This window comes from Rhinichthys klamathensis, unplaced genomic scaffold, assembly GCF_029890125.1.
Source record: "Rhinichthys klamathensis goyatoka isolate OS25496 unplaced genomic scaffold, OSU_Roscu_1.1 h1tg000147l_1, whole genome shotgun sequence".
Classification (NCBI taxonomy): Eukaryota; Metazoa; Chordata; class Actinopteri; order Cypriniformes; family Leuciscidae; genus Rhinichthys; species Rhinichthys klamathensis.
Genome location: NW_026606682.1, coordinates 1,963,227 through 1,975,236, shown reverse-complemented (window position 1 = coordinate 1,975,236; position 12,010 = coordinate 1,963,227). Strand labels below are relative to the sequence as shown.

At 37.2% G+C, this 12,010-nt stretch overlaps 1 protein-coding gene across 5 annotated transcripts in view; it reads right to left on the bottom strand.

Moving 5' to 3' along the window:
• Nucleotides 1-9,372: 9,372 nt before the first annotated feature.
• The window catches only part of rarga (retinoic acid receptor gamma a), a 76,879-nt gene continuing 74,241 nt past the window's right edge, over nucleotides 9,373-12,010 (bottom strand). For all 5 annotated transcript variants that reach the window (XM_056257952.1, XM_056257951.1, XM_056257954.1 and 2 more), the window contains one exon: nucleotides 9,373-11,544. In XM_056257952.1, the coding sequence (XP_056113927.1) occupies nucleotides 11,189-11,544 (356 nt within the window). In that variant the 3' untranslated portion in view covers nucleotides 9,373-11,188. The remainder of the gene's footprint in view (nucleotides 11,545-12,010) is intronic.

Genomic DNA, 12,010 nt, shown 5'->3' with positions numbered 1-12,010 from the left:
CAGGTTGATCATGTGGAGAACATTATTTGGCCATATTTAAATCATGTGGAGAGAACATTATTTGGCCGTCTTTAAACTTTGGTGATGCTCATTACCTGAGGTAAAATTAAATTTTAATTACATTCACAGGGAGAGTATTTTAATGCATATATTTAAAAGTGAAATAATGAAGGGGAATATTATGAAAAGGTATCATACATTAAAATGTTTTTTTCTTTTTCTTTTTAATGTTTGAAACATTTTCCGGTTGAGCTCACTGTACTCACAGAACTTCTGTTTGGTTGATTTGTTCTTGCCGTTTACTGTAGGGTTGAAGTTTAAATAGCACCTATATGTTATTTGCCTTTTATACAACATGTCATAATCTGTATTGACTTTAAAAGTGATGTTACCATTACACCTCACTGAAACAGCAGTCACTTTGTATTCATCATCCTACTGTATTTGTATTGTGCACTGGTCACTGTACTCTAGAGACTCTTAGTGTATCTGAGATTGAAAACAGTTGTCATTTTCATGATACACTTCACCTGAAATGTAACCTAAAAGCTTAGTTTGATCACCCAGTAGACACAAAAACCTTTGACAGCAAAATTTGTTATTCCTGCTAGCCACTATACAACGACCGTAAACCTGTTTATGGCAGGGAATATGTTAAGATTAGTCCTAAGTAATGGTTGTACACTTTCATGAGTTTCAGTAATGTTAAAGAGACATTGTCTTTCAGAACACAAGTCATTTCAGGGCAATACAATCAGAGAATTTGATTTATTGTTTGCATTTTATGTAGTTATTTCCTACTTTATCACTTATCTAACTTGTTTTTAGGTTATGTCGTTCTGTTCAGGATGTGGGATGGGTTTCATTAAAAAAAAATCATTAATGTAATGTTTGTTGTATGTCCATGTCCTCTACTCAACACTTCACAATAAGGTTAATTCGTTAAACATTATTTGCATCAGGTAACAAACTAAAAATGTTTTACAGCATTTATTACTGTAGGTTAATATTAATTTATAAATACACTATTGTTCATTGGTAATTCATGACATGTTTGTTCACTATACATTACCTAATTTATACAACTTGTTGAAATGGTAAAATGTATTGGTATATGCAGAAATTAACATTAACCTAGATCAGGGACACAGTTTATCTGTACCATTTTGGATGATATTGGAGTTATTTATTTATTTATCTGTGTTGGATATTTACTTGTTCATGCTCATTTCCCCAATTTTTACATTTATATACCTTTGCTGTCATCTAATGCTCACATAAAGTACATTTGTAAAAACTATTTTAAATGTAACTTTTAGCATTAAAAAAATAATAACAATTTTTCATACATTGCAGTGTTGCAATGCTGAAATTCACTTGTAGCATTTGAAACTGTTGACTTGATTTATTTATTAATTTTTATAGGCAAAATAGTATAGAATTTTAATATTCTATACTATTCTATACTACCACGGGGTGGTGATGGCGCAGTGGATAAGACACATGCCTTTGGTGTGAGAGACCCGGGTTCGAATCCACTGTGAGACACCAATGTGTCCCTGAGCAAGACACTTAACCCCTAGTTGCTCCAGAGGCGTGCGACCTCTGACATATATAGCAATTGTAAGTCGCTTTGGATAAAAGCGTCAGCTAAATGAATAAATGTAAATGTAAATGTAAATGTAATATCTGCCAGTTATCGGTTATCAACCATAACATGAAAATAATTATTGGCTTATTGGTAATTGGTAGGGGTGGAACGGTACATGTATTCGTATTGAACCGAAACGGTACGGGCGTCACGGTTCGGTGCACGAATTTGCACGCAGAATACACGGTACAAATAAAATAAAAAAACCTCTTAAATAGCGATAAATTTCGCTCTATTCGCTTTTGGTGTGACTGTTAACGCAGCAATGAACAGGCTGCGATCAAGATTGCAATGCAGGAGTGTGTGTGTCTGTGTGCGCGCGAGAGAGAGAGAGAGGCGCGATGAACAGTGTGTGTGTGTGTGCGAGAGAGAGAGAGGCGCGATCGAACAGTGTGTGTGTGTGTGCGCGCGCGTGCGAGAGAGAGAGAGGCGCGGGCGCGAATCGCGCGATGAACAGTGTGTGTGTGTGTGTGTGTGTGTGTGTGTGCGCGCGCGCGAGAGAGAGAGGCGCGGGCGCGAATCGCGCGATGAACAGTGTGTGTGTGTGTGTGTGCGCGCGCGTGCGAGAGAGAGAGAGAGGCGCGGGCGCGAATCGCGCGATGAACAGTGTGTGTGTGTGTGTGTGTGTGAGAGAGAGAGGCACGGGCGATCGAACAGTGGAAACGTAAAAACATACTCCGTCATTTTTTTCATACAGGACATCATTAAAACTGCAAATTGTTTACTTATATTTGTGTACACTGGCAATAAAACACAACATTGTGCTTTTGTCAGACTCTAAACTCTTGTCAAACTGTAACCTACAACTGTTAACAAAAGTTTTTATGGTAGTATTATTTTATACGGAAATCAATTATTTATAATTCAGATGAGAATAAAGTTAGTTAATTAAAATGAAGGAAAACAAATATCTTGATCTGAAATAGCAAATTAATTTTAAATTCATTCAGGTACAATTACCAAACATATCTCAAGGTCTTTTCGTCTTTTTAATAATTTAATTAATAAACTAATTATATAAAACTACTGTCAGTGCACTACAAATAAACTGGTTCTATGCCTTTATTAATAAAACTTATTTAAAAAAATACAAGGTTTAAGACATTTATAAAAATGCCTTCTGCATTTTTGTTTTGCTTTTCACTCCATTGTACCGAAATCGTACCGAACCGTGATGTCTGAACCGAGGTATGAACCGAACCGTGACTTCTGTGTACCGTTCCACCCCTAGTAATTGGCTAGAACTGTAATATCACTGCATCCCTAACCAAGATGAATAGATGCTGCAGACGTGATGTTCATTGTTAATTCACAATAACAAACGCATTAACTGAGGTTCATAAATTAACAAAACATTATTGTAACAATTACAGTTAAAATTTTAAAGTGTTTTATTTTTAATGGAATTTTTTTAATCAAATTTGTTTTTTAAACTTTGTTTACAACAATGGTAAAATCCATAGCACCGTTTATAAATTATTTAGGTCTATTTTCACTAGGTTAATTTTAGTCACAAAATATAATTTTACTGATACAGCACAAGGTCCTACAGGTACGTTAGATTATGGATGCACTATGCAGGCTTTTGATTTACCTGTAAAGATACTTGTGTAGAATTGGACCATTGCCCCCCTGTTATCCTCTCTTGCTTTTTAACAACTTTTTGCTGACCTTCACCCCATTTTTTCCTCTGTTGCTTTTCCAATGCCACTCCCTCTCTAGCTCTCCCATGTTTTTTTTCTCTTCTCCACACTCACTCCCCTAGCAGCATGACGGGAGATAATTATAAAATCAATGGAGCCGGGCTGCCTGCTTTACGGCTGCCTCTAAAACCTTAACAGGGAAATCACTGTAGGATTGATGACTCCTTCACTCTTTATCTCTTTTAATTAGAAATGTAAAAGATATGAAGAGCCTGAGGCCACAGCACTGCACCCTGGCATTACAACATACTACCTGCTCTCCTTCCCTCCTTCCTTCTCACTCTTTCCTTTTTTCTGACTTTTCATGTCTTTTAGGAAGCCACTGCCTCGGTTTCCTGTAGAGAATGTCTAACATATAATCTCTCCTTCTCCAGAACACCTCCAGCTAGAATCTTTTCTCTAACATTAGAAAGGCAAAAAATATTATGGGTCATTTTGTATTTTATTACGACTTGATTGAGTGGCATTAAACCAGTGTAGACTTTATGATCTCTTGCTGGGCAAGATATTACAGTCGTTCTTTTCTTTTACATCTTTATACATTTTTTGGAGTTGTTTCTTTCTCTTTTTGTTTGAACGCTTTTATTCCTCACTCTCATTCTGAATTTACTTTGTGTTGCCTCTTAAAGGGTTAGTTCACCCAAAAATAAAATTTCTGTCATTAATTACTCACCCTCACGTGGTTTAAAACCAATAAGACCTTTGTTTATCTTCGGTACACAAATTTAGATATTATTGATGAAATCTGAGAGGTTTCTGAACCAGCCATAGGCAGCCACGTTATTAACACTTTCAAGGCCCAGAAAGGTAGTAAAGACACAGCTAAAACAGTCCATGTGACTACAGGGGTACAACCTTAATGTTGAAGCGAAATACAAACAAAAATAATAACTTTATTAATCTTAATATTAAAGGTGCATTGCCCAAGTCTCTGAGTTTTTGCAGAACTATGCCCCCTCTGGCGACAAGCGAAACTGCAACCAGAGGTGTGCACGCTTGCACGAGCACGAGCTGTTCATAACCAAAGGAGCATCAGCCGCACAAATCTTTTGTTTACAGTCATAATGTCTTCAGAGGTAATAAAGTTATAAATCTGCAAGTCATTTTAAATATATGAAAGGAAATGCATTTGAGTAAATTACACACTTATGTGTGAGGGGAAAACGGGGGTAGTAGAAAACTTCGGTTTTTGTTTCCATCTATCTCCATGTTGAACTGTTTTATGTGTTTACTGTATCCACTAATGATTGTATTATGGAAACACGTTCATGAACAATATAAGTTATTACTTTGTAAAAGCTCAAAATAATAATCAGAGGATCCCGTTTGAGCCCTAGAGCAGACCGGAGATCTCTCCATTTGTTGAAAGCCTTCCCGATGTTGACTCTCGTCTTATTCTGACGCCTGTCTGACCGTCACTCCAATTTGGCCCTTTTGGTGGCACTAGACAAAAGTTTTCTTTTCTTTGTCTTACGTGGAGTTTGCGTTGGGGTTTGGAATGAACTACAAGCCGGTCTCTTAGAATCCATCTTCTACTTTTGTCGAAAAGTTGACTAAAGTTTTGTCGCTCGAGTTGTCTTCGCTGATACGGAGAATGGCGGCGAATACACAAACCTGCCAGACATAGCCAGGTGAGCGTGAACGCGCATGGCATCACGCCCAGTCTCAAATTCCGTCCCGAATCCCTCTTATTTATTTTACTGTACAGGATTATAGAGGCAATCGCAGTGATCAGAGAAGGGCTCATTCAGCCCATCAGGCAATTGTTTAAGCATGTATGGGTTAGAAAAACTGGTATTTTTAACATGAAATGTTGCGCAATGCACCTTTAATAATTCTTCATATTTACCTTAATTTGTGTTCCGAAGATGAACGAAGGTCTTAAAGATTGGTTGTCGGTTGCTAAGTATCTAGTTGTAACATGTTACAACTAGATACTTAGCAACCAACAACCAATCCCGTGCCTTATATTCACACGCTTTGGGCAGTCACGGAAACACTGCACGATATAAACAGTCGTTTCTGGATAGAAAAAATGTCAAACGGTGATGGAAAACGTGACAATTGGAGTGAAGGAGAGACCGTTTCATTCCTACCTTTTTAGTTCGAAAAGTTGATATTACAGTCAGCAACAATGTGTAATATGAGGACGCGCAATATTAGAGCCTTTATGTAAACAGGTCACTTGCTGCGTTTGTCCAGTCAGTGTCCGGACGTTAACCCAGGGTTTAGGAATGTACAGTTTGAAACATCAGCTTATGAATACCCAGAATTAATTGTTAACTCCGAGGTAAATTATGAGCAGTATGAAACGTGAAGCAAGATAAAACAGGATTTCATTTACCTGGGGTTTACAATGACCCAGGGTTAACTATTCCAAGTGTGAAAAGCCCTAAAGGAGCAGAGTAAACTAAATATAGATAGACTTAGCGGTGGATCAGTGAGCAGCCACCTAACAACCAGCTAGATGATATTAGCGTCGAGCTAAAAGCTATTCTGAATACCTTAGCAATTGCATAGCAACACCCTCACAACCACCTACTGTGACTGCCTGGATCCTCGAGCTGAGAGAAACAAGAAGATACTGCAAACATAAAACTGATATTGCTCAATGCATGCCATTGATTGTTTTCACAATGCAAAATTAAAAACAAAATAAAATGTTATTTTTCCCAGACACCTTATTATAGCAGCTTTGATGGTTTGATACAAGTCTGTGTTTTTGTCACTATTATAATATATTGAGAGCAATATATAAAGCACACGGTACAATTGTGTAATTGTGACTTTTTCTCAAAATGAATACTACATATTCATTCTCATAATTACTACATTGATTTTGTAGACCAACATAAATTCAGTTTTTATCAGACACTAGTCACATTTGCAAAATATAAAGCTGGAATTATGAGACGGTAAAGCTGTAATTCTTGTATTCAAGCATAAAATGTTGAGATTTAAATTAATTCACAGATTTCAAGTTCCAGTTGTTGTGAAATGTGAAAATGCAATTATTTTTAACACTAGGGTGAATTTTATTGTATAGGGGAGACAAAAGGGGGCAACAATCGACCATAATTCATCCTTGCAAACTCCATGGCAGCAGATTTTGCCAAGGCATGCACAACCCCACAAAAAAATCAGTTCTGTTTATTTATTTAAAGGTTTCATTGATAACCATTTAAATGGCTTTAATCAGAATGAATGGATGAATCTCTCCACATGTGCTTTCTTTGTTGTTTTTGTAATTTGAACAACTGCAGCCTAGACGTTGCTCTCTCCTTTCATTATTGCTCTTTTCTCCTTCATTTAACTCTCATTACTCTCAGCACTATGCACTGAACACCACAGGAAGCAGAGCATGTTTGCCATGGATAGAAAAACATGTCCTGCCTCTTTAAATCCATCACCTCAGCCTATCTGCCTTGTGTTCCCATGGCAACATCTCATTGGGATTGGATATATGGGGTCCTTGTAAACCAGTGTATAATGCATGGGCCTTGTTTTTAATCTTAGCCCTAGTTTATTGATCCTTTTAATGAAACTTAATTATAGTAATCTTTTAATTAAGAGTACCATAGCCCTGTTTACTACAATACCCTTGAGCTATGAATAAATAGATTTGTATATTGTGAGCCCCTTTGTGCTCTTTACAAATAAAGTGGTCAAGTCTGAATCCCTCAAGTACTGTGTCCATGCATTAATTCAAATACATGAATACATCCTTATGGACTTGTGCTTTATGGGTTTTGAGAATATAGAAGCATGCTTAAAAAGGGTGTGGTCATATGTCTATGATCTCCATCATTCAGGTAATCATAGATTCTAATTTTGCTTGGTATTATAATATGAAACACATTATTAAATAAATAAAATTAAATATGCTATCCATAATCACTTATGGCTGGTAAAAAAGACTACATTATTTTCACGGTATTTCAGGCTAATGTAACCAATTAAAAATATTTAACATGTTATATATTTCTTTTTAATTATCACACAATATTCTAAATGGCTAAATTATTTCTTCTTAATGAAACTAAATTTTCACAATAACCTCTGCCCATTCTGTCTCATGTCCAAGTCTTTAATGCGCCTGTATGAGTAATGCAAGGATGTTTCTTTGTCCTCGGATAATTACTGTATGACACATGCAGACAAATGAGGGCACACTGGCAGGATCCATTAGTTTTGGTCTCAGTAGTGTTTGTGTGTGGTTAGCGTTTGATAAATTACAGTTCTCTAGCCAGCAGGGTCATTAGAGCAAATCTGTGGTGCGCGATCGCCCTCTGTTGGATGATTAAACGTAACTGCTTGCGGATTTGGATGTTTCTTTCCTCCCTGTTTCACACACTGTTTCACTGTGAATAATGTCAGCTAAAATTCGCCCATCGTTTACTCACCCTCGTGTCGTTCAAGACGAGTATAATTTTCTGGAAAACACAAAATAAGCTGCTTTCTTTTTTCCTCCGTAGAACAGCGTGACCGGGGCCTGTCAAGTTTGAAAAAGGACATAAAACATATATAATGAATATACTCCACTATATTTCAAATCTTCTAACAATAAGTATAGTTGTGTGAAGTACAGACCAAAATTTTAGTCGTTATTCACATCAAAATCTTCCTTTGGCTGCAGCTTTGTTTCACGATCTTCTTCCCTGCTTTCAAACTTGATGCATGATGACGCGTAGCTGATTGACGTCATTAACGGTTTTCAGACCCGTCAGATAAATGGCTTAATTTAATTTCACCACACATTTTGCTTATATGAAACCAGTTTTGCACTGTGATATTATTTTATATAGCTAATATATGCAAATTGGGAATTGAGAGTAGATTTATCCTATTGATTCGAATCTTTTGAATCAGTTCACACAAGCCTCGTCCAAGGTTTATCCCTGACTGTGCAGTCACTACACGACAGTCAGTTGGCGGCAAGTTGAATTAAAAGTCATTTTAAAACTTTTGTATGTATGTTTAAAAAAGTGTATTTACAGACTAGTAATAGTTTTTAAATATACATTTAAATGTAAGTTTTATGCAAGTAACTCGTTCCAGTCTTTGTGTTTTCACTGTTATACGGTAGGGGTCGCTATTACACAAGAAAAAAGAAGCAGAAACAAGTGATAGCATTATGTAAGCGTAAACAATAAAACAGGTGGATAAGCAGATGCATACATATATATATATATATATATATATATATATATATAAGCTTAACCGTCAACATGAAACAGCATATAAATCTAAACTGCCTGATGTTACCGAATGAAATTTCCACCCAGGATGATCTATGGGACTGTGCAAGCTTTGGGGGTGTTGATGGACTCGATGTAACTCCATCTATCTATGTAGGCCTAGTCTTTGACAAAAAAACCCCGCTATTTTCTCAGCTTTTAGCTCAAAATAGATATTTTTTTTAATTAAACCTACCCACATTCAAGTGTTGATTGAAAAAAAAAAAAAAATTAAGCAAAAGGTCTGTTCTTTCTTTTGAAATAAATGTTCAGGTATTCATAGAACAAAATATTCTGGGGGCCAACTTTTGTGAAAATGTTCAAAAATGCTAGCGGTGGCTGGCAACTTTTTTCAAAAAGGCTGGCGGGGAAATTAAATATAAGTTTGTATTTATTTACACGATTACACATTTTAAATATACATTTAGATAAAAGGATTTTCAATGATTGGATGGACACGCGAACATTAAATTGTAATGTATTCATCATAGTTATACTTTGTAATACAATTGGCATAAATTGAAGCTAATTAAAATCTTTCTATTACACGTAATACAGTTAAAAAATATTTACATTACTTGTAACATTAATGAGAATCACAGGCCCCATAATGTGGATTTTGGGGTCAAATAAATTTTTGAGATTCACGTATGTCAATGGCAGTGAAAGCGCATGCTTGTCAGTAAATGATGACAGAATTTTAATATTTGGCTGAACTATTCTTATAGTGTATACTAGATGAATTAAAGTACTGTAAATGAATGACAAGGAGAGAGCGAAAGAGAGTATCTCAAAAAAAGTTTATTGTGCCTCTTATTGTTTATATGGCTTTTTATATAACAATTTGTTGAACACGAACAAAGGACTGACAATACATTAGCCAAGTTGAGAGAACAAGAAAAATATGACAAAGAGTTAATCTCAACATTCCGCTTGCTATACGTGTGGCTGTGGCGCAACTCTGAAGGAGAAGAGGTCAGTATGACAGCTCACACACTCTCTGACAGCACCAGCGTGATGACATTCATTTAACAATGTACTACACTACAGCTTATTGAGTGCAGCCATCCTCACATTCAACACACAAACACACGCATACACACACACACACACACACAGCTGAGTTCTGGTCATAGTCGTATTGCTTGACTGAGACTGATACCTTTTAATGTTCAGTGGCACACGACCACCAAATTGCATACTGTGTGTTTTTGGCAATAAAATGGACTAAAATATTAGATAAAATTAGAAAAAGAAAAACCCACCAAATCTACTTCTAAGATGAAGATGAAAGTTCTGCAATGACTGTGTAAGATACACAGAATTATATCAGTTCATGGTGACACGGCGGGATTTCTATAACCTAACACATAAATATTGCCTGTTTCTAGGCTGTCGCCAGACAGCAAGCGTTTGGTCCTTACAGAGATGCCCTGAGTCTGAATTTCATGTTCTTTCTTTTTTATAGCAAGAGTTCTGAATATATGTAGTACAACAAGCATGCTTTTCAAGTGTGTGTGTGTGTTTCTGTGTGTGTGTGTTAGTACAGGTATGCATTTCATCATGATACATGAGATTCGGAAAATCGTCCAGATCCATTTGTGTAGCTATCCTGAATTATCGTCTAGGCCGATGAGGTCAAATCCCGCGATGACACGTGCAACATTGTGCTCGCCGTTTTTTAATTTGACTCGAGTGCTGCATAACTTCAGCCTGAGCGCTCTGAGTGAAACCGGTCCAGTATGACATCATGTGCATGATGCGGAGACTTGAAGGTAATGAACATGTGGAAATGGGCTCCCTGACAGGAGTTGAACCCTACAAGCTGCAAACTTTGGCACAGACACACCATTCATTTGGCAGCGAATCATATGACGTAATGAAAGCCGATACGTAATGGCATTCCCCTAAAAACACGGATCATTTGACGGGAGAAACCCAGCCACTGAACTGATTATCAATGACATCTAACGCTGAGCCAAAGTGCCCAAGAACCCAACAAAGCAGCTGGATAAAGACTCAGCAGAGGTCTGCCAGTTATAGCAATCCGATTATCTTTCTGTAGGTCTGCCCAGGAAAGCTATCAAAACAAAACATAACTAGGAAAATAGAATACAGGACAAAAAAAAAATATATGAAGGTATATATAGATATGTATGGGCTTATTCATAAAATGTAAAGAGAACAAACTATCTCAAGGCTGAAAAAGTCAAAATGATATTCGAAAGCATCATCATCAACAACAACAACAACAACAACAGAACAAAGGATAAGCATTTTCAGTTTTCATCCTGTATTTTCTTTTGAAAGAACTTGTTTTGAACCCGTTGAAAGTCAGCTGTTAATGGTATACGTCCATTTGGCTTCTCCTTTTCAAAGCAAACAAACAAGTTTTATAAAAGCGGCAGTCTGAAAAGCCAGTTGTTTTGTCTTTCGCCTTCCCTCTCGTTCTGCGGGAGAGGTCCTGAGAAGAGGTTTTTTTATGTGAGTTTCCTCAAATTGACTCACTAATGTCTCTCATCGTTGACCGAGTGGCCTGAGTTAGGAGTGTCTGTACAGGTAAGGCTCTGCGTTTGCCCTGGAACGAGAAAGCTTCCTCACTGAGCTCTTCCTCCATGGCTCTTTCTGGACACATCCACATTGGGTTCCTGGCCGGCCCAGGCCTCTCCGTCACTGTCTGTGCCCCTCTCCTCCTCCCCATCGTCGTCATCGTCGTCCTCCTCCTCCGGTGAAGGCTCGCTGCCGTTCTCTGTGGCCCAGCTGTCGTCTTCGTTCTCCTGCTCTTTCTTCATAGTGAGCAGGGCGGGTGGAGGAGCGGGTGGTTCGGGCTCTGGTTTCTTCTCTGTGGACTCGGTCTGATCCTCGAAGGCCTCTGGGTTTTCAAGCATCTCTCGGATGAGAGGAGGCATGGGGCCTGGGATCTCCATCTTCAGAGTTATGGCCCTTTCTGCTCCTGTTGTACACAAACAATTCTTGTCAGGGTTGGTGTCATCTACATAATAGTAAGAAATAAGGTAGCGAGTGCAAAATGCAGAGAGTGAAAGCCTATTCAAACTGATTTCCACGCCATTTTTTTGTCGACAATTTTCAATGATTTACTTTGGACCCCATAAGGAGCAAAAAAAGATTTTTTTTTTTGCTCTATGATATTTACATATGCACGACTGTTCAAAAGAAATGAATACATTTATTCATCAAGGATGCATTCAATTGTTTAAAGTGACAGTAAAGACATTTATAATCCTACAAAAGAATTCTATTTCAATTCAATGCTATTTTTAGTTTTTTTACTTTCTATTCAAGGTTCCAGTAAATATTAAGCAGCATATATGTTTTCAACATTGATAATAAGAAATGTTTCTTGAGTGCCAAATCAGAAAAGAATTTGAACGATAGTGTACATATATATTATGTATATT